General features: G+C 42.3%; 2 protein-coding genes across 5 annotated transcripts in view; one reads left to right on the forward strand and one right to left on the reverse strand.

The window, feature by feature from the left end:
- Positions 1-7,880, reverse strand: part of VEZT (vezatin, adherens junctions transmembrane protein) — a 72,728-nt gene extending 64,848 nt beyond the window's left edge. For 2 of the 4 annotated variants that reach the window (XM_075600398.1, XM_075600397.1), the window contains exon 1: positions 7,749-7,880. In XM_075600398.1, coding sequence (XP_075456513.1) covers positions 7,749-7,784 — 36 coding nt within the window. In that variant the 5' untranslated portion in view covers positions 7,785-7,880. Of the gene's footprint in view, positions 1-7,582; positions 7,613-7,638 lie in introns of those variants that run through there. The other 2 variants (XM_075600400.1, XM_075600399.1) reach the window with 2 other exon arrangements.
- Positions 7,881-10,355: 2,475 nt separating this feature from the next.
- Positions 10,356-25,306, forward strand: part of FGD6 (FYVE, RhoGEF and PH domain containing 6) — a 102,654-nt gene continuing 87,703 nt past the window's right edge. Inside the window, exon 1 of the mRNA XM_075600402.1 lies at positions 10,356-10,527. Within this exon, the coding sequence (XP_075456517.1) occupies positions 10,518-10,527 (10 nt within the window). The 5' untranslated portion in view covers positions 10,356-10,517. The remainder of the gene's footprint in view (positions 10,528-25,306) is intronic.

Here is a 25,306-nt window from a genome sequence, read left to right on the forward strand (position 1 = left end):
CCAACACTGCCCACAATTTTCAATTTAGCCCAGTATCTGAAGAGGAGATTACACAAGCGCTCCTCAAACTAAAACTAAGCAGCCAATGTGGACCCGACTTACTACAATCTAGGTTCCTACGACTTGGTGCCCCAGCCATTGCCAAACCAATTGCGTCCATAGTCAACTCTATCCTGTCTGCAGGCCATATCCCTAAGACCTGGAAAACTGCCAGAGTTGTCCCAATCTTCAAAAGTGGGGACAAAAACACTGTCTCAAACTACAGGCCAATCTCACTTCTCCCAATTCTATCCAAAGTAATGGAAAAATGTGTCCACTCCCAATTAAGCGATTTCTACACCAAGACAAATTTCCCTAGCCAATTCCAGTCTGGGTTTCGTCCCAAACACTCCACCGTAACTACCCTGCTAAAAGTTTGCAATGAAATCCAGTGTGGAATGGAACGGGGACAACTCACTGGTGCAGTATTCCTAGATTTTGCAAAGGCTTTTGACACAGTTGATCATGCTATCCTGCTTAACAAACTCCAGAGCTCTGGAATAGGGAAACATGCTTTAAACTGGTTTCAGTCCTACCTATCAGGAAGATCCCAACATGTGTCCATCTCAGGCTCTAACTCCAACCCCCTGGATATCACCTGTGGTGTCCCGCAAGGCTCTGTTCTGGGGCCCCTACTCTTCTCAGTGTTCATTAATGATCTTCCCACAGCTTGTAAGGAAGCCTCAATACACATGTATGCAGATGACACAATCCTGTATGCACACAGCCATAGCCTCTCTGACCTTCAACACATACTTCAGTCTGACTTTTTGAGACTCGAAAACTGGATTTCCCAAAACAAACTGTTTTTAAACACTGACAAGACTCTAACAATGGTATTTGGGACCAAGACTAAATTTGTAAAGCTTCCAGTGACTGAGCTCCTGATTAGAACCAACGCTAAAACCACCCTAACACCTGTCACTAGTTTTAAATACCTGGGCTTATGGTTTGACTCCCACTTAACATTCGGGATGCACATTGATACCCTGACAACCAAGACCTATGCCAAACTAGGGGTACTTTACAGGAACAAATCCTCCCTAAGTCTCCTGGTCAGAAAGCGTATTGCACAGCAGATGCTAATGCCAATTATTGACTATGGAGACATAGTATATGGCTCGGCTCCTCAAACCCACCTTAGCAAACTTGACACCCTCTACAATTCAATTTGTCGTTTTGTTCTCCAATGCAACTACAACACACATCACTGCGAAATGCTCAAAGAACTAGATTGGTCATCACTAGAGTCTAGGCGCAAAGTTCACCTTTCCTGTCTCACCCTCAAATACTTTCTGGGCAAGCTACCCAGCTACCTGAACAAGCTCCTCACCCCTACCACATGCAGTACCTATCACCTGAGATCAGACTCCAAAAGACTATTCATGGTCCCAAGACTCAACAAAGTATCCGGACGTTCCTCCTTCTCCTTCCGTGCACCCCAAAACTGGAACAACCTACCAGAGACTCTCATATCCACCACCAGCTTAAGTTCTTTCAAATCTAAGGCTGTCTCACACTTTAATCTGGTCTGTAACTGTTTCATACGCTCATAATATATATTTTCTTTAACTGTGCATGCAATGTCTTGTATATAAATGTATACCTTGTTCATTTATGTAACTGTATTTGTAACCATGTATTATTTGTTTTACTCTGTGCCCAGGACATACTTGAAAACGAGAGGTAACTCTCAATGTATTACTTCCTGGTAAAATATTTTATAAATAAATAAAATAAATAATAGTCCAGAGCTGAGGCACAAGTATTCCATGTCTGCCCAGCAATAACTCATCCCCGGAATTCTTAGTGAGTGGCGAGCAGCACAGAAAGATGGATCTGTCAGATGCAAACCGCTGCCGAGTGAGAGCTATAAATTGCACAAATTAACTAGTGATGCAATGGTTATAGGGAGCAACAGTACCATCAGGGGGGAGGGGGGGTTCAAACAACCCCACACATCAAGGCATATCGGTAAGATTTTACTGTACCTTTATATTCAATTAAAGCTACTGCCAGATCAATACAAAAAACTGTCTTACAATGGGCATAGGAAACACCCCACTTAACGAATAAGGCCCCTTATTGTCAAAACTTCTGACAGACAGAAGGCCTCGGATATAGTAGGCGCGCGTGACGGAGAGCATGGCGTCGCGCGCGCCTGCAGCATAGGCGATCCGTGGCCACAGGATCTGGAGGAGACGCAACGGGGAGGCGTGCCCGTGACGTCACGGGAGTGGTTTGCCCTTGTTGGCTGAAACGCTCACATGACCCGGCCATCGCGTGAAAAATCAGCCGCGCTCCATGGCCGTCCTCATTGAGGCATGGCCTTTTGTTCTCTGCGCTATGGACGTGGCCTAACTCTGTCTCTTGTTCAATTTAGAATATGTTCTCATGACTCACTTCTGCAACAAGATGTCTCTTGGAAGGCACAGCATTCACCCACTCTTTCTTAATACAGCTAAGTAAAAATGAGGGTATGCTTTGCAAGTACACGTTGGGAATCAGAACACACGGTACAGGATCTTTTAGTGGGTTAGTCCACCAGTGATGCACAATGTGGACTTTACTGTACATGCAGATGTTTCAGTGCATACTAAACATCCGAGTACACAAGAGCATGGGAAAGAGGGTCCACACAAAGGATTCTGGGAGAAGACAGTAAATGTGCATATTACATTTCAATGCACTATGTTTCTAGAGAAACCTTAAAAACAAAAACCTTAGTGCAAAAGCCTAAGATCAGAATATTTTGAAATATTTGGCAAACAACAAAACTCAGGAGTGACTTCAATAAAGACAAATAAACTGCCTGGAATGGGATTTAGTGGGAAAGTCGGAAGTGTAAAAGTCCGGGAATATCGCTATTTCAAATGGGAGGCTGCAGGTTGGCCATGTAATTAGGCCAGTCCTGGTTTGTGGCTTATCAAGTCTCTTCATGGAGTGCTCTTACTTGGGTCTGTGAGTGCTACAGGGACCTCTCTGTGTTTCCATTAAAGAGGCTTTGTGCTTATAGGGTAGTATATATTTTTCAAGTCAATCTTTTAGTCAGTACTTCTATTTATAAGTATGGTACTAAGAAGAAAGAAAAGATGGAAGATACTGATGTAGCAGATGAAGCCATGAACTGAAACAGTTAAATGGTCCGCGATACTGAAATCAGTTCTTCCTTACGTGACGTCGAAAGCGTAAAACATGTATGGATTGCCTATATTGTACTACTTGCAGCCCAGCATCAAATTACCAGATTTAAATGCCAGGCGTCTGCTCATCCTGGCAAGCAGTCAAGACAGCAGCTTAATAAGATCAGGAGCAGAAAAACCTACAAGTATTCCTGCAAGTCAGCCACTATTAAGACCAAGACAAAAAAGATTGTAGCAATCAATACCTGAGACAGACTAAAAGCATAATTACAGGTTTAATGAGGAGGAGGGTAACATGGTGCATTGTATACCGATGACAGCAGGTTTGTCTCCCATCAGCTCTTACGATCTCTTACATTACAAATGTAAATTTTTTCCCCTCATAGTTGGCAGTTTTCAGTTCTTTGATTCACTTACACAAGCAAATTGAAAAATAATATTTGTTATTAGACAATTTAGTTGTGTCATTCGTTTTCCCATACAACATGTCCGACCGAACTGGAGAGGCACTTGCTGCCGAATCTACCATGGACCCCAATGCCTTGGCAGCTGGCCATACACAGCTTGGACGGGCCAAGTCAGCTTAAGTGACCACAATTGGCCTGCTATTTTGTGAACTGTGATGACTAGTAGCACTTAAGATGATTGTTATTAGTCCAAATGTAACCACACAAATAATGGTTTCAGGTATACGTTAATAATACTGGGGGGAGAAAAGGGGGGGGGAGGGGGGGAGGTAAAAACCACGTATTGCAGGGCCACCAACAGGTCAGGTTTTTAGGATATCCCTGCTACAGCACAGGCAGCTCAGAGGCTCCGTCATTATGACAGAGCAACCTGTGCTGAAGGAGGGTAGCCTGAAAACTTGTCCTGTTGGTGGCCCTTGAAGACTGGAGTTGGCTACCCCAGATCAAGTATTGCATATACATGCATTTAAACTACTAACTACGCAGACTTCTTCTAAAAACATTAAGTTGTAGCTAATTACCAGTAACATGCTAGAAATACAAAGAGCAAATATGAATGCATATATTTCTAAATGATAGGGGCTGGGTATTAAGCAATGCAAACTACTGTTCTGCCAGTAGGTTGACACGAAAGAGGCAATACTATATACTATATACTCTGACGTGGCAATCAGTGGGGGGTTTCTGACAAAAATGGCCCAAACAGTTTCTTCAGAAAATACAGAGGTAACCCCTGGGTGATCGTGCGTATCACCCTTTCATTAATCCACCCCTGTGAATCAGTCATGTTCAGCTGATGTACGAATGTGACATTTGCAATGAGTCTAGTAGCAAATACAGCCGGAAACTGTGCATCCCCAAGTGTGTCAACAACAAGGGATCATTTTACATATGAACCTACAACATTTAAAAAAAATTTTTAGTTTACCTCAACCACACGTGACTGTTCAAAGTATGTAAATGCCATGCAAATTATTCTGCAAATAAAGGGTGATTTCTCCAAGACACATATTAGTAAACGGGCAGGAAAAATATACTACGGCTAGCTGATTCCAATGAACAAAATAATCCAGAATGTAAATAAATGCTATATCACGTCATGTAGTTATTTGTGGAAATGTAATGGCCAAAGGCAACTTCCTGGATCGTCAGCCAATCAATGATGCGGATACGGTAACACACTGGAATTTGCAAGGAATGATTGGCTCACCAGCAAGGAAGTGTTCGGCGACCATTTTGAAATCACAGAGAAGCCATGACGGTGCTTTAATAGATGCAAGACAAATAATAATATAAGCCCAGAAGACGAGATCTATAAGCACCAACTCAGTTTGATTTTGTGTCACTGTTCCACATTGCAAAAAACTACAAATATGGTGGTGGTCTGGAAACATGGCCGCAGGCATCAGCAATAGATAGCCGCGACATTGCAACTTTTCTACTGGCTGCCGGAGATAGTCCTGACTGATGGCCATATTGTTTCCCCAGCTTGGCCAGTGCACTACTAGTACACCCCGCGCTTCTGAAGGGGCAGGGGAGAGTCACCAGACGTCGGGGGAACCAATAATAAACTCCCATAGACCCGCTGGCTCAGGTAAGATAGAAAAAACAATCCAACCTAAAAACGAATAAATGGAAAGCATATTTATTTGGGGATGTTAAGGTCCAAATGTACCAAAGAGTGCCAAGCTTTAGTATATGAATGAGAGCGGAGGTGTGCTAGAGCTCAGCACTATTTTGCAAATCTGAGCCCAAAAGTGCATTAATGAAACCATGTAATGCAGCATAGCCCACACATGTTGCTATTAACTCCTTCAGTTGTAATCAAATAAATATTTATTTCAAATATATGTTACACATGTTTTTCTAGGCCCATGAACAATGTACAAATATGTGTATACAATGTGAAGGGGTCAACATGATTAAACATTACTAGATTACTTGCATACCATTAATAATGTGTGCATGAAGTAACGTCTAATACAGGGTAAAAATAAAGCACTGCATGCTCTATTAAAACAACTATCATATATTTAAACACAGGCCCTTATTCAATGCCCCGTGAAACCATCTCCCTATGATCAGGTCCATTCAAAAGGACACAATCAGAAGTCACAATTGTGTGGCCACTAAACTAGTCATGGGGACTGATAGCCCAACGAGGGCTATCACTCACTAAACTGCCGTAACTGTAAAGCGAGAGGAAAGACCCTTTACTTTAACGTGACAAAATCAATGTCGTTTTACAAATGTGCCTTAAGTGCTTTATTTTCCTTCTCAAAGTGACACACAGTAGGTCACTTTGAGGTGTGGCACTCCTTTATCTGTGGCTATTATTCCACATCAGTAACCAATGCTCAACTGGAGGCAAATCCCTTCAAATCCTTCTGCCTTCATTTACCGATTGGGAAACAAAGGCCCAGATACACCAATGGGTGCTGTGACTTAGCACGCTTTCAATACATTCATTTGAAATGGGAGCCGAGGAGGGCTATAGCTTAGCACCCTTTTGTGAATCTGTGCCAAAGTGTCAGCAGCCTCCCTCGCCTTTATTTAGCCAGCAATTATTTTCTCCCAGATGATTAGGATTTAGATAGGGCTGTTTAGGGTCAGGCTGAAGAAGTGCCTTATTTAACCGGCTGTCAGGTAAATATCCCCTACCATTTGCATAACAACTTAGTCCCTTCCAGGGTTTGCTCAGAGTGCAATAGAACTTGCTGCCAGAATCATGCTTTAGAAATAGCCGAATAAATATATTGTGTACAAATTTAAGTCACTAACATAATTGTTTAAAGTTCCCAAAAAAAAATTTACGCAAGCTCACGAAATAATTATATTTATAATAAATATGTATATTTTGTGCTTACCTAAATGTTATATTTTTGAGCTTTTATATTATGTGCTGAGGTTTACAACTCCCATACCGTCGTCTTTGGACAGCGCAGCGCCTGTTTTTTGTATATTTGTTTTTAGTATAAATACATATTGGAGAGCATTTCTTTAAATGCAGGTCTTTGTCAAGTATCTCTCCGCTGCATGATACTACTGCTAAATACATTACGGCAACAAATCTGCACAACCAAGCGCTGCTAAATCCTGTGACGGTGCAAGACCATGTAAAGGAGCAGTCCAACGTAGCAATATAAAGCACAAAGTCATGTAACACTTTAGATCATTTATCCAAAAAAAAAAAACCCATAGATTTAATATATACCCAAGAGCTTTTAATTATAGGCCCGAAAGGTCAACTCGGAACTGCACGACAAATACTAAGCATGACACAGTGAATTTGATGGGGAAATAATACAGCAGCGATTCCAAAGTTGCAGGGATCCAGGCAGAGTTACAAAAATACACCAGCTGTCTTTAGGAGGCCTGTATAAAACAATAAACCCAGAGACAGAAAACTAATGAGGGGCTGCACAATCAAATGAAAGATCACAATGAAAAAAGTAGGAGTTAAAAGCAAATTACACATGCATTGTGTGGGAAGGTACTACAGGTAGTCCTCGCTATCCAACGTTTCACTTTACAACGAATGGCATATCCAACACTTTACAATGCAACCCTATGGGCCGTTTTTCGACACCTGAATGTGTTATCCGACGCTCACCGCCACTGATTAACATGGGACTCACTTTACAACGGTTTCACCATCAAACGCTACTTCCAGAACGGATGCTGTTGGATAACCGAGGACTGTCTGTATATAGTACTAAGCAGCTTTGCCTGCATAATGCAGAATGAATGGATTGCAATGAATCAGCTAATACACTGAAGCTAATAAGGGATCATCTGGGACCACCCTGTGCCCGTGCAGACGGACACACAGCTAGCAAGACACAGGTACAGCCCGTGCTAATGCCACATGAGTAACCCAGGGAAATAAGTGCAGAGACGTGCGAGGTGGTAGTGATGCTTTCCTCCCATTACCTCCACACCTGTCATGCAGCCTGATCATATGGGAAGAGCCCTTGTGCAGCCCCTACCATCAGCCTCTGGTGCTCAGGACTGGAGATGCCACTGCTTCAGTGCTCTCTGGGATGCGCACACGGACGGGACCCGAAGCGCTGCTGCTAAAACAGCTGTTGTCACCCACCTCAAACACCACTTCTTCGTCAAACTCCGCAGTCATTGCTGTCCGCCATGCCACCCGCGCGCGGCACTCTGGGAAACGGAGTCTTGCAGGGGGGTGGGCACTGGAGGTTCTACAGTGCAAAACTCGGGAGCGGGGAACTACAACTCCCAGGCAACAACGCGGCATCTACAGCCAAGCCTGAAACAGGAGGGGGAAAGCCTTTGGTAAGAGAAGAGAGGGAGGGGAGAGGAGAGTGGGAATTAAGGCAGAGAAAGCCAGGGGGTGAAAACAAAACTATCATCTGTTATAGCTTCTTGTTCTATACAAATGCGTGCAAGTAAAAATAAATGTATTTTTATATAAGGTCTGTTATTGTGTCTTATTTGAGTACCTGGGAAGGTTTTGTGTCATTGGATTGGGTGTTGCTCTAAAAAGCAAGCACTTGCAAGCAAAATGAAGGCATGCATGAAGTATTGTATTGTATTGTTGTATTGTATGTCTTTATTTATATAGCGCCATTAATGTGCATAGCGCTTCACAGTAGTATCAAGCATCATGTAATATGTGTAACTAACTATACACACATTTTACAGCACGTGGCCAGGATAAATTGCGACTAATTTATGATTGATATAAATGGAAAGTTGTACGTCTATGTAGCAAGTGTACATTTAACATAGTATGTGTGATTTAACATAGTGGACCTAAGACACAAAGGTATATTTATATAAACACACATATACCCAGCTAGCTCCAACTCCTACACCCACCACATCATGAATATATATTTATGTCAAAAAGAGTGCTACTGAGCGTATATGTTTTGTCAATTGGATGTAGCATTGGGCACCCTTGTCTTTTGTTATATTTATATAAAGCAAGAAAATCCTTATTAATGCCGCCTTATTTAAAAGGCAGTTAATGCACGCAGGCCTAAGTGAAAACACACATGCTGTACTGTCATGGGTTGTACAGGTGGTTGCTCTACTCATGTGACCTTCCTGTCATAGAATAGAGGTCTGGAAAATTGCGCTGTAAGCTACCTTGTGGCCTATTCAAGTGAAGGGGCAGTAAGGTGTCTTGTGGGTTAGCACTGCTAAATATAGCTCATTCTGTTTACAGAGACTTTACTGCCCTTTGAACAGTCAGTGACGCACGTGGTATAAACATCACTAAGAATAGAACACCTGAGGTTCATTCATACCAGGTAGAATAGGAAAGTGTTTTGTGGTAACGTTTTAGTTTCTGTTTTAAACTGTGAGAATTATGAATGAGTCCACAGGTCAATATGAGATGCACCTGAGATGTACAGGAAGTTACATATGAGGACATCGATCATGCTCAGAGGTACCACGAGGGCCTAACTACACAGAGCTATTGCTTTTAGAGTGCCCCTCGGATTCCGAAGCATTAAAACATTGACACTGAATTCCTTTCTGTCTATAATACACACATGCTGCATATTTGGGTCCCTGGGTCTTGACATATATGTTGTATAATAACGGACCTGCTGGTGTGGGAAACACTAATCACCTCTAAAACACTTTTTATTCAAACATTCTATTAATGTGTGGAGAGTGTGTCAAAACACACACACACACACACACACACACACACACACACACACACACACACACACACACACACACACACACACACACACACACACACCTCAAAAACTGTGCAATGCAGCAAGCTTAAGCTTATAGGGGACCATGCCATGTGGTTTTGAAGCAAATGGTGTCACTGTGTGCTCATTTGCATGTCATTTCCCAGAATCCCTTGCTGCAGTGGAAGCGCTGTATGCTGGATGATAATGGTGAAACGCAGGGTTGCAGACCTGTCTAAGACATGCAAATGAGCACAAAGTAATATTTCCATTTGCTATATGCTTTACTGTGGAGGGTTTTTGTCACTTTTTCCCCCCACCATAACTTAACTATATATTGTGTGATAATGGTTCAGGTGATGATTTGGTTAAGGCCCCCTGAAAAGCTAGAGCAGCTACTTCCCCTGCTGTCAAGAATTAAATGGCGATTTACACAGAGGTGATGGTTTGCAATCACACATTTAGAGAGAGGAGAAAACTATTTCTTTTGAACAGATCTTTCTGCATTTGTGAAAAGCTACATATCGTGTTTTAAATTTAAATGTTATGTGGGTCTTCTTAAATATGGTCACCACTTGTAAATGTTCTCCAAACTGCTTTTGAAATGAATTATTTAAAAATCTTGTTACTGTCTACTTGGTGAGAAAATTGGGGAGCAATTGGCTGCACTATTTTTGGCCTTTATCTTTCACATATATCACCATGAGATCTGCGATCACTCCCCAACTTTCGGGCATCCAGGCTGTTTTGGGGCACCAGAGGACGGTCCACAAGGGGTTATTTGAGCGGCTGCATCATACATTTGTACCTTTTTTTATTACACCTTTTTCACTTTTTGGGTGGAGGTTGGATAATTAAATATAGGTTATAGATTAATATCTTTTATTATCATCACTACCACTTTTTGCCCCCCCCCCCTCCCTAATACCATAGATGGAAAGTCCCGACCTGGCTCTTGCTTTCCTGTTCTCCAGCAGGCGGCTCCTTATCCGGACACCGGGGGGGAGTGAGGAGGAGGAGGAGGAGGAGGAGGCTGAGTGCAGGCACTGGGAGCCGCATCCTTTGTGGAGGAGTGTGACTGTCTTTACACCCAGCGATCAGCGGGATCATGCATTGACTCGCAGCCTGGGACTATCTGTTATGGATTAAATGCAGGGTCGGGGGGACCTTCATGGAAGAACATGAGTGCTGGTAAGTTTGTCTCCCCACAGCAGGATCTCCGGGGCATGTTCCTCATTATGTGAGAAGTACATCTGGATCCGGAGTGCTGGAGATGTTTCTTTTGTAGCCCTGGACTCTTTCCCCCCCCCCCCCCCCCCATTCCCCTGCTCGTTGCAACGAGGGTTATTCCATCTAACAGACTTATTTGTAGGTAACTTTGTGTGTGAGACAAAGTCACAGCCCCGTTCTGTAAATGAAAGCTGCATGGGTTTTGCAATGGCAAAACGGTGATAGCAGCCCCCTATTACCGTGACTGTGCTGGGGGTATATAGACTGTCATTAGTATTGCAACAGAAAGACTCGTCAATGTTGGGGGGCAACAAGCAAACGCTGGCTCTTTAGGGGTAAAATACTTTCCTTACAGTTTGTAATATTGTATGTCCGTGATTGTGTTTTTTCTCACTTGTATGTAAACTGTGACACTGCTTGATCTCAGTGTGTACTGTACTTGCAGTAATAAGTGATGCACCCGTCAGTAACTCTCACACATCCTTACTAACAGTGTCACTCAGTGCAGATGGTGACCCTGTGAAATCCTAGCCCAGTGTTTTCTTAATGCCCGGGTGCTTGCCACCCTGCTGCACCTATGTGTTTTGCTTGGGGTGATCTGTACTGATGTACTTACTTGAGGCAACTGAAGTAAATACATGTCTTTCAACATGTGCCCTTTGTGTTTTACAGAACATTGTAAAATGTACATTATTACCCTGCTTCTCACTATATTGAATAGGCTCTTTGTGTGTGTGTGTGTGTGTGTGTGTGTGTGTTAACCCATTACACTGGAAAGGCAGAGGAGTTAAACCAGCCGTTTTAGTATTTGAGGCTAAACCATCATGCCATGTTTCGGAAACAAGCCTTGAAACAACAATCAGTGCTGTCATATGAAACTCTACTGGGTATGCATGCACACTACTAACAGTATTCACTGTGGGGAGTGCGGGTAATCACTTCCAAATGCCCCCAATACAACAAAATATTGGAGGCCTCCAACAATTACAGCTGCTAAGTCTCTCTGCCTATTGAGTGGGAGGTCTCTCTTGTGTATTGTCCTAGGTTACAGGTCAACAAGGAGGGGCATCCCACAGTATCCATGTATTAGACCTGAAAGTAGTCTTTGCATTAGGGGCAGAATGTGTTTGGAATGACAGTACATCAATATACACAGCGTGAGGTTCATTGGCCCAGGCAGGGGAAATGTTTCCCCTTGAACATGAACTGCTCGTGCCGTTACAGGATGTTTATTTCATGTGTTCCAGACAGTAGTTTGTTAGCTACAGCGCAAGTCATTTCCACATGTTCCTGCAAAACATTTACAGAGCATATATACTGCATGTATATCACTTGAGCAGATGGGTGACATTTTACAGAACAAGATGTGAAGTAAAGATTTGTGTCTAGATAAAAGATATGGTAACTATATTGTGTGAAAAAGAAAGTACACCCTCTTTGAATTCTATGGTTTTACATGTAGCCCTGGTTCCCCCACACAATATCAGATAGGGTCCTCTAGGGTGTCTAAAGCTCAGGCTACATGTCTCTGTGTGGTGCGTACCTGCTGGCAGCAGGAGGCCCTGAGTCTCCCGCGATGACATGGGGGAGAACAGGACAGGCTTCTGGGGTTGTGTCTCCGTATTCTCTACTGGTGCAGCGCCTCCATCTCCTGCAGCCCCCAGCAGTATGGGGTGAAGTACCCACAGAAGAAATACCTTCCCCTCCTCCTGATACACTTCACTCTCAGGCAAGAGTTTCCATAAAAGTGCAAGATCTTTATTGTCCTTTCTTATTCACAGCAGACAGTTGCACAGCAGGCTGTCCTCCTTTAGGATGTCCCTGACACCACTCCAGGCCTAGGGCCACCCAGAGTGGGTCTAGCTCTTCCCCTACCCCCTAAGTAGGGTAGGAGATATGGGGTGTGCACTCTCCCTCCCCGGAGGGAGGCCTCAAGCTAGCCAGTCCTGGCAGCTCGGTCTATGCCACCCAATCTCAAAGACCACACTCTCTCTGACTCCTCTCAGACTACTCTCTCCCTAAATAGAAATTGGCCATACCCTAAGTAGCTCCAACAGGCACCGCCCCTGTGTCTCTTGATTGGACACAGAGTCTGGGGACCTGCCTTGACTGCCTCAGTGTACTTACTACCTGACGTGGAGGAAACCCATGATTACTCCTGGCAAACCTGCCCTTACGCAGGAATTACTGCCAGGAGGAGGATAGAATAATAGCCCAAACTTACCAGGGCTACATACATATCAGGACATAATAACAATCATCGGTTCCTTAGCAGATGTTAACATTGGGTAAATACAACCTCAGATGAACAACAACAACACATGACATATTACACCGTGTCATGATTTATTTAACAAAAATAAAGCCAAAATGGAGAAGCCATGTGTGAAAAACTAAGTACACCCTTACTGCTTTCATAGGCATTAAGATGCTAAGTAGCAGACAGGTGCTACTAATCAAATGCCCTTGATTAATTGATCATCAGCAAGTGTGACCACCTCTATAAAAGCTGAAGTTTTAGCAGTTTGCTGGTCTGGAGCATTCAGGTGTGTGTTAACACAATGCCAAGGAGGAAAGACATCAGCAATGATCTTAGAGAAGCAATTGTTGCTGCCCATCAATCTGGGAAGGGTTATAAGGCCATTTCCAAACAATTTAAAGTCCATCATTCTACAGTGAGAAAGATTATTCAAAAGTGGCAAATGTCTTGAATATTTTCCATCTTCCCAGGAGTTGACGTCCCAGCAAATACAGGCATACCCCGCATTAACGTACGCAATGGGACTGGAGCATGTATGTAAAGTGAAAATGTACTTAAAGTGAAACACTACCTTTTTTCCACTTATCGATGCATCTACTGTACTGCAATCGTCATATACGTGCATAACTGATGTAAATAAGGAGTTTGTAACAGGCTCTATAGTCTCCCCGCTTGCGCACAGCTTCGGTACAGGTAGGGAGGTGGTATTGCTGTTCAGGACATGCTGACAGGCGCATGCGTGAGCTGCTGTTTGCCTATTGGGCAATTATGTCCTTACTCGCGAGTGTACTTAAAGTGAGTATCCTTAAACCGGGGTATGCCTGTACACCCCAAGGTCAGACTGTGCAATGCTCAGAAAAATTGCAAAAATAACAAGAGTTACATCTCAGACTCTACAGGCCTCAGTTAGTTAGCATGTGAAATGTTAAAGTTCATGACCGTACAATTAGAAAAAGACTGAACAAGTATGGTTTGTTTATACGGGTTGCCAGGAGAAAGCCTCTTCTCTCTAAAAAGAACATGGCAGCACGGCTTAGGTTTGCAAAGTTGCATCTGAACAAACCACAAGACTTCTGGAACAATGTCCTTTGGACAGACAAGACCAAAGTGGAGATGTTTGGCCATAATGCACAGCGCCACGTTTGGCGAAAACCAAACACAACATATCAGCACAAACACCTCATACCAACTGTCAAGCACGGTGCTGGAGGGGTGATTATTTGGGCTTGTTTTGCAGCCACAGGACCTGGGAACCTTGCAGTCATTGAATCGACCATGAACTCCTCTGTATAACAAAAGTATTCTAGAGGCAAATGTGAGGCCATCTGTCCGACAGCTAAAGCTTGGCCGAAATTGGATCATGCAACAGGACAATGATCCCAAGCACACCAGCAAATCTACAACTGAATGGCTGAAAAAGAAAAGAATCAAGGTGTTGCAATGGCCCAGTCAAAGTCCAGACCTCAACCCGATTGAAATGCTGTGGCTGGACCTTAAGAGAGCTGTGCATAAACAAATACCCACAAACCTCAATGAACTGAAGCAACGTAAAGAAGAGTGGGCCAAAATTCCTCCACAACGATGTGAGAGAATGATGAAGTAATCGTTTTCTGTATGACTTTAAGTTATTGCTGCTAAAGGTGGTTCTACAAGCTATTGAATCATAAGGTGTACTTGGTTTTTCACACATGGCTTCTCCATTTTGGCTTTATTTTTATTAAATAAATCATGACACGGTGTAATATGTCATGTGTTGTTGTTCATCTGAGGTTGTGTTTACCTAATTTTTAGACCTGCTAAGGAACAGATGATGGTTATTATGTCCTGATATGTAAAACCATAGAATTCAAAGAGGGCGTACTTTCTTTTTCACACAACTGTATATATTGGGGGAGGGGTGGGGAGAGTGACTACAGTGTACGCTGCTACTGTATGTCTTGATTGGGAGTATTAAACATATGATGGTTACACTGATTTTTTTTCTTTTACAGTGACGTAACTTTGGCAAAACCTGTAACTTCTTACTAGAAGAAATCACCCATGGTTTTGTAAAAAAAAGAGTAAATAATTAAAAAGAAAGTGTGTAAATAAATCATGGACTCATTTTGACTAAATGGGGAATGGATAATTAGCCTGGGGCTTTGCCACCTATGTTTAAGCACGCCCCAGGTTCTGCATACAGCATTCACACTGCAGTCCTGCACTAGGGAATACCAGGTTCTAGTGCCCAACAATGGGGTATTGCTGGTTTTAATGGAGTGAAATGGGCTTGTTTGCATGATTGACAGATGTCTCTTACTCTGATACCTAACTGGTTATTTCCTCCCAGTGAAAATAATGAGGTCTACCTTTTTACATTATGGAGTTGAATTCCAGTAAGCAATTTCACTCTCGTACAATGTTTATCAAATATAGATGTCTGTTTCTCATGTTCCTAATAGAGAACCCATTTTGATAACCCTTGGGTGTAATAGTGGCATGCAATATTACACGCATGATGCTCTGATTTATGCATCCACTTATTTATCCTTTTTAATATAGACTTTATGTTCACTCATACTTTACTGTACTCTATACATTCAGTGCAGGATTTTAGTTAATCATTCACCTAATGGAAATTCTCATTTAATAATTTATTCTGGTAGTAGTTCTCAATTATTCACTCATTTATCTATCCAGTGGCAGGTTATACTCATTCATATCCATATACTCTATGGAGATTCCTATTCATTACTTATTCATTTAACCAACTGTCTCCCAAACTGGGGTGCTTGTCCCTCTATGGGGGTTCAGAAGACTTAAAATAGGGGAAGGAGTTGGTGACAGGATATACTGTGTGTATATATACAAACACTCTGGGTACAGAAAGTGGCAAAGACCAAGTAGGCATAGAGATTAGGGAACAAAAGATAAAAGGATAGAAAGAATGGCAGTTCTGCATCAACACCCCAATTAAAATATTACTATGGTTTTTTTTGGATACACAAACCTTGGCCGTCTTCCTTTGCACACTGAATACAGAAGTAAGCAAAGAAGGTTGGATAGCCGTGTTGTTCCTTTCTTCCATGTAATAAGAAAATAGCAGCACACAGCCAAGGGAGTCCGGGTCAAAAGGATGAATAACATTTTTATTTATTAATCAGATACGACTAAAAAGGAGGTACAAAAACTCTCCTACGTGTTTCGCACTTTGGGGTGCTTTATCATATTTTTTTTCATTTTTAAGTACTGTGATGGAGGTCTCTGCATTTATTTTTGATATCCCCATTGAAGATTCTTGTTTAATAAGGAATCTTTATCCGGATTTACTCGAGCAACTCGTATACCTCTCTGACTCTTTCTTCCATGTAGTAGCAAAGGACGGAGAGGGAGTAGGTGCTATGATACCTTTTTATTGGACCAACAAGTAGTTGATATGTTACAAGCTTTTGAGCCACTCGGGGTCCTTCGTCGGGTCTTACCACCTACTCCCTCTCCCTCCTTTGCTACTATATGAATACAGAAAGGAGTTCAAAAGGCAAAAAAACGATTTGATGGGAGCCCAGTTTAAAAACGATTGGGGATCACTGATGAACCCAGTGGACGTTCACATTTTACTTGCTTACCTTTGGAAGGTTCCTACTTATTCATCTCTCTGGTTGAGGTTCTCATAAGCCGTTGAACAAAGGGTAAAGAAACAACACTATTCTTTGAGTACGAAGTTGTCAGCCTTGAGGCAGCACTAGGGAAGCTCAATTTTGCAGCATGTGACAAGCGCTCGGAGACCATTAAATATACAGTTATGAAGTTCTAATTTACAGCAGCATGCACTCGGATTATCAGATGCCAAATTTGGTACAATGTGTTCATTCATACTTGAGAAAATTTAATAGATTGTGTTAAATATAAACTCGACACATTTGTTGCTAATTTTATCTTTTTATGAGGTCTAACTAAAGTAACGTGAAAATATATACTGAAATGTTTTAGATGGATTATATGTTACTGATATTTAATTTAAAAAAAAAAACAGGCAAACAGAACTATTTCAAACAGGTTTACAGTATTCATTTACAGTGAAGTTTTAGCAGAAAGTGGTTAACAGAGTATCGTGTTTTCTACATACAATTATAACAAGCGTGTCCTCTTGCCTGTGGAGCAATCAGGAGGGGGGATGAGATGAACTGGGTACTGTACTTTAAATGAATGAAAACAAACAAGAGGCAGAAGATATGTGAACTTAAACAAGCTTCAATTTATAATATTTACAAACCTTTCCAAGATTACTTTCATTCAAAGTTCTAGTGGTATTGGTCCTTGAGATGTGTAAACGGCGTATGATAATGTGATAAAGTTTATGTAAGACCACTGCATGTCAAACTAGCTGGGGATGAGTGAGTTTTTAGCTGTCAACAGACATGTCCAAAATAGTTTTTTCTTCTTTTGATCCTACTTGAATTGGGGGTGGGGGTCCCCCGGAGATGAGCCATCGTGCCAAAACTACAAATTGGTGCACTACAAATGTGGCCATGGGGTAACCAGTAGAATGCCGTAACGTCATCTCCTGATGACGTCACAGCTTTCCATTGGCCGCCAGAGTGAGCCCCTAGCCCCACTGTGAGTTGGTCACCAGTTTGCCCAGTGGCCCGGACTTGAGGGCTTGCCACTCCTTATCTAGGGGATCCCCAGACATTGGGGATCATGAATTAGTCCCAGGGAACACCTGGTTCATGTAGGCGAACAAAAATAAAAACATTTTATTGAACCCTTTTTGTTCTACATGGGGGCTGTACCTTTTTAACGTTGTGTAGGCCTCATTACGTATTGCACCATCATGTAAGTACATAATGATATAGTAGAACGGTGCTGAGTTGTAAGACCTAATTATGGTTTACAGGAGCAGTTTATTATGGTTTAGTGACTCCCACTTGTAAGCCACTCAGTAACAAAATATTCTCTCTTTGACTGTCTGAAATGACACTATGGACTTGTTTCCTGTGATGGAGAGTAATTCTGAGGGGATGAAGGTTAGTCCGTGACCCATAATCACTCATTTCCTCTCTTTAAATCCTGTGTTTTCATCTTGTCCTGGTATTTAAAACATTTGGGTATTTAACAACAGCGCTTATTTAAAGCTTATTAATGCAGCACCTTTTTTCTTAAATGCTTGGTTTCCATCCTTTTTTTTTTTTTTTTTTTGGTATTCTTTCTTTTTAAATAAAGGAAGTTGCAATGTAATATTAGTTTTAATTACAGTATTATTGCAAGGAAAATATGCCTAGAAAATAATGAGCATTAAACATTCAATAAAATATCTGAATGGTACAAGAGTTATCCATTGTATCTGTATTATAGATTTAAAAAAAAAAAAAATATATATATATATATATATATATATATATATTTCCTTCTGTTTCTGGCACATTTTCCCCCCACAAAACCATCACTACTCCTGGCTGTAAAACAGGGGAAATCCTTCAGATTGATCACGGAAAAACATACCCCTTGAAATGTTTTTTTTTCTTTAATAAATATGATTCAGTCGTTTTTGAAACTGGGAGAATTGTATACATCCTATAGGGTTCTGTAGGGGACTGCTGCTTTAAACTTGTTCATATGCAGAACAGTAAGTGCTACTTTCAATAGGTTGCATAAAAATAGCATCTCAAACAATGCGTTGTTTGTAACCTCTAGATTGTCGTCTCTGAGGCAGGGCCCTCATTACCTCCTGTATCTGTTTGCGCTTGTTTGTCCTTATATGTATGTTATTCAGTTTATGTCACTGATGTCACTCTGTAACCCCCCATATGTTGGCACTTTACAAATAAAGGATAATAATACAAATGACAATAACCTGACCCCAAAAAAAACCCAATAGTCTAAAAGAGAAAGAGAAACTGTGTAATGTAACTGTCATCTTATCGTACTCTGCTTAATAACCTGGTCAGGCCCACATGGCCTGTGTAATCGTGGGCCCAACATTAGCCTTTCTTTGACCCCAGATTGAGCTAAATATATACTGCTTAACCCTTTCAGCTTATTTAGCCAGCTGCTTGAAGCTGCAGTTCTTTACTCATCCATGAAGTAAGATGTTTAATAAACCCATTGTTGCCAGCCACACACTATTGAGCACTGATTGGAATGATTTGTGGCCCCTAACCTGAGAGGGATTTCGCCTTCAGAGGAGCAGTTCCACCGTGACGATTCTTTTCTGATTTACATAGGAAGAAGGGGGTCTCCGGAGCTGAACCACATTCATTTCAGCTGTGGGGACTCCCTGCCGCCCAAGATACTTACCGGGGGAATGTACCACCCGGTTCGGTCCCCTTCAGAGAAAACAAAATGGAGGATTAAATCTCCTGCATCATACGGGCCGATAGGAAGCTGCAACATTATCCGCTTCCCTCTGATCCACGTGACACAGGGGTTTTAAACCTCCCTGAAGTACCTGCTGCCCCTTCTCCAGTAAGAATCTCAGGAAGCTGGTTGTCACCTGAGCTGAAATATATACAGGGTCAAGATGGGACTGCTCTTTTAAGTAGCTAAATTCTTAACGAAGGTTTACAGCAGTTGCAGTACTACCAACTTCAGGAGGTCCCAGCTCCTGATAGGACACCCTCTGAGATCTTCTAATTAACAGTCGGGGTGTAGGCATAGCTCAACTTCTGCAGTGCGTGACAGGATCAGCCTAAATGTGTAGTTCAGTGGTTTCCAACCTTTTTTTTTTTTGATTAAAGAACCCCAAGTGAAATTCTGAGCAAGCCCCAACCAACTCTAATAGCGCATCTGAGATCAGATGCATTGTAAGGAAACCAAACCCTCTCTAATAGCGACTCTGTTATCGGACACATTGTAAATTCTTTTGTATTTGATACAATTTTCAAATGACCAGAAAATTGTAGGGAACCCTATAGGGATTCCCGGGGAACCCTGGTTGAAAAACACTGGTGTAGACTAATGGTTAAGGAGCTGACATTAGATACATATGCCATAGGTCTTCATTCCCGTCTCGACTACGTACACTCAGTCTCGGTGACCTAGGGGAAAAGCTTTTATCTCTGGAACCAAATATTTCTTTGGACCTATTGTATCTGGAAGCAGAAAGGGACTCATTGTGTGCGTTATGCTACTATGTTTAGCACTGAGTTCCTTAGAAGCACTATATAAGAATAAAGAATTTGGCTATCCTACAAAAGACCAATAGATGACTTTGTAAAATTGTTTTAATAGTAGTCGGTCCATGGCAGATGGACTTCAGCAGCATGCAACTTGTAGAGTAAGATTGCAGGATGCCTATGAATCCTTAAAAGTAGACGTGCATCTGGGAGAACTCGAGCAGAGGTAAAACATTGGCATTAACCCAAGGCTTGGTCAGTCAGAAATTAACTTTAAGTTGCACTTAAACCACTATCATTCCAGATAGGGAACATATTTCTGGCCAGTGTTTTTCTTCTTCGTCTGGCATTACTAACATTCCTTCATTTGCCTACATCTGTTTCAACATCATAAAAATATTTTTAATATAACAGTTTGATCCCAGGGGAGGTCGTTTGCTTTCAAGGGGGTATGAGGATGATGAGAATTTCTATTCAGTTGTGGACCTCAATCATTCAGCCCATGCATGCGATCACAGGAACGCTAGGAAGACCTTCTTCACATGCTAAAAGTTCTGAGATCATTTGGGGCAATGGTCTTGACGTGTTTTAAATGTAATCAGTCACACCTTGAGAGATTTTTTTGGAGGACACTAAGGACATGGAGAGGAGAGCAACTGGTATATATTTTTGGGGGTCTGTGCTCTCTAAATAGAAGAAGTCTTAGAAGGTCAGAAGTGTATTTCCAGCATTGATTTTTCATTGATGAATTTTATTCTGCAGTGGAGTTCATGGTAGAGCAGGCCACTATCCCAGATTAACAGCCCTCTATAAACTACAGACCTCTATAAACTGCAGACCTATCTTGTGCTAAAACGTCCCACTTGACTCAGTATGTCTTCGCTTGCTATGCAAACACTCTACTTGAACCAATGTAGAAGTTATGGGGCAGTATCTTATATAAGGCTCTTCTCCTTGAGGAAATGAGCAGGGAAATATTTACAGAATGGATTGAAGAAACGTTTGATCTTTTAAGAAACTAGATAAATAATACAATTTCTCTTAAAATGTAAACACAAAGATCTGACTATTGCACTGAGATTCTTTTTATGCTGTGCCCTTAACTGTATGTAGGAAAAGAAATGCACAGAGATATGCGTCTTTTGTTAAAAGCAGGGTGATTTCCTGTGTTGAAGTGCATTTTTGCCATGTTTGCACAGAGAGGCTTTGTTATGAGTCAGTGTCAGACCAGTGCAGTCTTGCCCTAGGCTGCCCTCCCCCTGCTTGTATGAGCAGTAGACATGCTAGTTTTCCATACACACTGTACCTGCAGACGCAGTAAAGCAGCACGGGCAGTTTATACCTAAAAACGTCAAGCTACCCATTTTTATAATGTAGCAAAGTAATAGACAAATTGAATGCTTAAAACTGGAATTGTTTTATAGCTAGTGTAATATTGTGTCTTTTTTGTTTGAATGAAAAATGTAAAAGGTGCAATCCCACATGGCCTGCCAGAAAACAAACTGTCCAACTGGCTTCCCTAAATAAATCTAACAATGCTAATAGCTAATGCAAAGCTCGGAAGCAACTCTTGCTCGGCTAATCTCGAAATATAATGTTAGTAAAAAAAGTAATGGTGCATGCAGTGAGAGGAAACGGACTGCTTACTGTACTCGAGAAACCTTTAGAACCAATATAGCAATATAATCAATGATGCTACTTCTTTACACATGACTTATTGGTTCTAACGATTTCTCGGCAGACATCGGATTCCCTGCTCCGGAGGTGAGGCTGGGTCTGGCGCTTGTGTGAAGCCCTTTCTCACAATCCACAGTTATGGATGCTTGGCATCATTTAAATAAGCCGAAATCTCAGATTGTTATTGTATTTGTTTGCCGATTTAATTCCTCTGTTAAATAGTCTGACTCCCAGTAAATTTTAATTGCGCTGGGGATCTATGATCAGCTGTTAAAAATAGTAGTTTTCCTAATTTATTCTGCTCACGTCAGCAGCATCATCATCAGCACGTACCCGCCACACACTCGGCCCTTCCGGCACAGAAGGGATTCGCCTAAATATAGAACGGAAGCATGTTAACACATTCGGAACATTTGCAGTGGAAAATGTCATCAAATTATTCATTTCAATTCTGTTTTTTTTGTCTTCTGTGCGCAAATATGAAAGAAAGAAGAGGGGTACAGTGTTGGCACTCTATGTAGGAGGATTTCCCAGCATTGTATGCGAAAGTACCTTTTGGGGTATGTAACAGGGACTTATCACTGTTTGAGAGAAACTGTTTCTAAATCCAGTAGTGTGCTGGATAATTGCACACGGGCAATCAACCGGACTCCACCTGGCTGAATGGGACTCTTAGAAAAAGCCTGATGTGAGAAACAGGAGAGAGATTCCTTAGCTCACAATGGAGCTGACATAAGGAAAAGGAGGGCTGTGTTCTGAGAGCAAGACAAAAGGGGGCCAGACCTCTATGCCTGGACCCTCAAGCAGACAACTACCCGGACACCACTGACATGAAGGGCCACCTGCGTTATGGTACCGCTGAGACTTTGGGGTGATAAGTGGGTAAGGGGCCTTTACCCCCCGCCTTGCAGAGAGGGACTGGGGAAGTAAGTTAGCCCTTACACAGGGATAGGTGTTTGTTGTTTTATGTATATTTTTGTTTGCTGTATTGTTTAAAGGAACAGGCAATAAAGCCTTATATTAATTTCACCTTAAAAACGGTCTCCATTGCATACCTCTGCACACACCTCTCTTACAGGGTACTTGGTGGGTAGGTTTTAAGTTTGGTGGCGAGAAGGTCCTGTGATGGATGTGTGGCTTTTTGTTTGTTGTGACTGGTGATCCTGCATGAAACTGTCCTAACCCTGCTCAGGACAATGAGACAAAGATACCCACATCTGTCTCAGTTTGCCTCTTGGATGTTCCTGCAATTTTTTTAAAGAAATTAATTAGCGAAATGTTGGCACAGAAGTCCTAAGTTCATTTTTGGATTTAAAAGTGAGCACTTCTAAATTTATATATGCCATATTCGCTAATAGTTTTCGCTATGTATGTGTGAAAGTTGGCATGAAGGTGCTCTCTAAGGGTTAGATCCGCAGAGCTCAGTTCAATCAGCGCTCACGTAACCCAAAATAAAAATGGTCATTAAAGTAAATAACTTTAAAAAAAAAAAAATGATTACTCCCCTAGGTGGGAAGCAGGAGCCGAAACGCGTTCATTTCAGGCCCGGGGACCGGAGATACTTACAGGAGGAGGTAATGACAGTGCCCCTCCCCTGTTTAGAAGGTCCTGTGTCACGCGGGCCATTAGGAAAGCGCAAGGGATGAAGTTGCAGCTTCCTATTGGCCCATGAGACCTTTAAACCATTGTATTGGGTGCCCAGCCAGGGCTGTTACCGGCAGCATCTTCCGAAGTAAGTATCTTGGGAAGCAGGGGATCCCAGGAGCTGCAATCAATGCAGTTCAGCTCGGGAGACCCCCTGCCTAAAACATAGTTAAAAAAAAAGAGGCACTGCTTCTTTAAGTTGCCTGAGATAACGTGGTATCCTCAAAGCTAATTATAAGCATAGATGGTATCCGAACTACATCTCCTAACGTCATGTTAATGTAGCATAACATTGCACTATGTTCCAGTAACAACGTTATGCCAATCTTGGTGTTACTCTTATCCAGACACTGAAATAGGTTTTAGCTCATGTGCATAGGAGGAGAGAGGAAAATAATGCAGCGAAATAACGCTAGGTTATTTCATTTATGCGTAACAGCAGGGATGGACATTTCCCGGGTGGCGAAAATGTTTTTGTCCCTGGCACCTGTGTTTGAGCTGCAAAGCTAACTGACCTGTCAAAGCCGGGTGGGGCGTGACAGGTTAGTCAGCGCTGCGCCGCTCAGCGTGATGTGCCGGGGAGGAGGGAGATCAGAGGCATGAGGGCTGGGGGTGGCAGTGAGCGGAGAGCTCCAGGACTCTGCCCGCCATGCTCTCAATGAGATTAGTGGGAGGGGTTTCAGTGTGCGCTGTGTGCAAGTATGCTGTATAAGTGTGAGTGGGTCAGTCTGTGTGTGTGTGTGTGTGTGTGTGTGTGTGTGTGTGTGTGTGTGTGTGTACACACTCTGACATACAGAGCCACCAACGGGGGGAGACATTTTAGGAGCCAGAGTTGTGCGGTGGGGACAGAAAAACTGGAAGCCATCCAGACACTGCACAAGCCCCATTTCAGTACCTGGATGGGGATAACGCCAAGTTTTGGTATAACTTACCCAACGTAACATTATGTCCTCAAGTTCAGTTTAATAAACTATTGTGGGCTTGCGATGGTATTAACGTTACGTTATTGTGCTTTGACGATGCACAGTTAATCTTACTGTCACGTAAATATAGGTTAATGCCACTTGATGGGACTGGACAGGGCCTTGTGGATCTGGGCCTCCGTTAGAAATATGCAGATAGGGATTTCTGGGGCAGTTTCATATCTTTTAGAATTTTTCACCAGCCATGAATGTTCAGAATTCGGCAAATCTGCCAACTTGTGCAAAGTTTTGGCCCGCCCCCTCAAGGAGAATTTTTAGTATTTTCTTCTGGGGCAAACCACAGAGAGCAACTTCACTCTGCACAGGTAAAACTTTTATAGTTTTATAATATTTAGTGATTAGTGAATGGGTGCTGTCTAGGGATTAGTAGTTGTATAAAGCAATTGAATACTCAGCAAGAGAAAGGAATCCCTCTGAAAACAGTGGAGAAAACCTTCAAAAACGAAAATAACAAAGATAAAGCAAAACGCGCTGTCGCTGTACAAATGAATCGGTGAAATAAAATCAGCCCTTTTGATAAAGTGGGTGATCTATAACAGAGGTGTGCAAACTGGGAAGCTGGGGCGTGGGATTTTCGGGGGGCGTGGGATTTTCGGAGGGGGGTGGGGGGGCCACAGTGTTTAGCGAGTCTCCGCACACATTTTAAATTATACGCTGGGGAGCGCGCGAGGCCACTGTAGCTCACTCTTGCCGGCTCTTCGGAGTCGCAATGCCATGAAAACGCGGCGTCAAATGGCAATGCGACGTCACATGACCCCGCCGATGCCCGTGAGCTGGTAAAGAGGGGGAGGGGTGCAAACAGCGGGGGAGAGAAGACAGGAGGGCACAAACAGAAAGTTTGTGCCCCCGTGATATATAATGTAAGATAACACTTAACTTTTGCTTGATATTAGGGTAAAATACTGCTTTGTGCAAAGCTAAACCAGTGAGTTTAACTCTAAATATATTTATCTTAAATGGCTAAAATAGGGGAATAAAAAAAGTGTTATAAAGGTTAGTCCAGCCAGAGGGGCCCAAAGAGCGCGCTTTTTTTCTTATCTAAAGTGTTAAAGGACTGAAAGACCGTGTGTAAAGAGCCACAC

Source organism: Ascaphus truei, chromosome 5, assembly GCF_040206685.1.
Source record: "Ascaphus truei isolate aAscTru1 chromosome 5, aAscTru1.hap1, whole genome shotgun sequence".
In the NCBI taxonomy this organism is placed as follows: domain Eukaryota; kingdom Metazoa; phylum Chordata; class Amphibia; order Anura; family Ascaphidae; genus Ascaphus; species Ascaphus truei.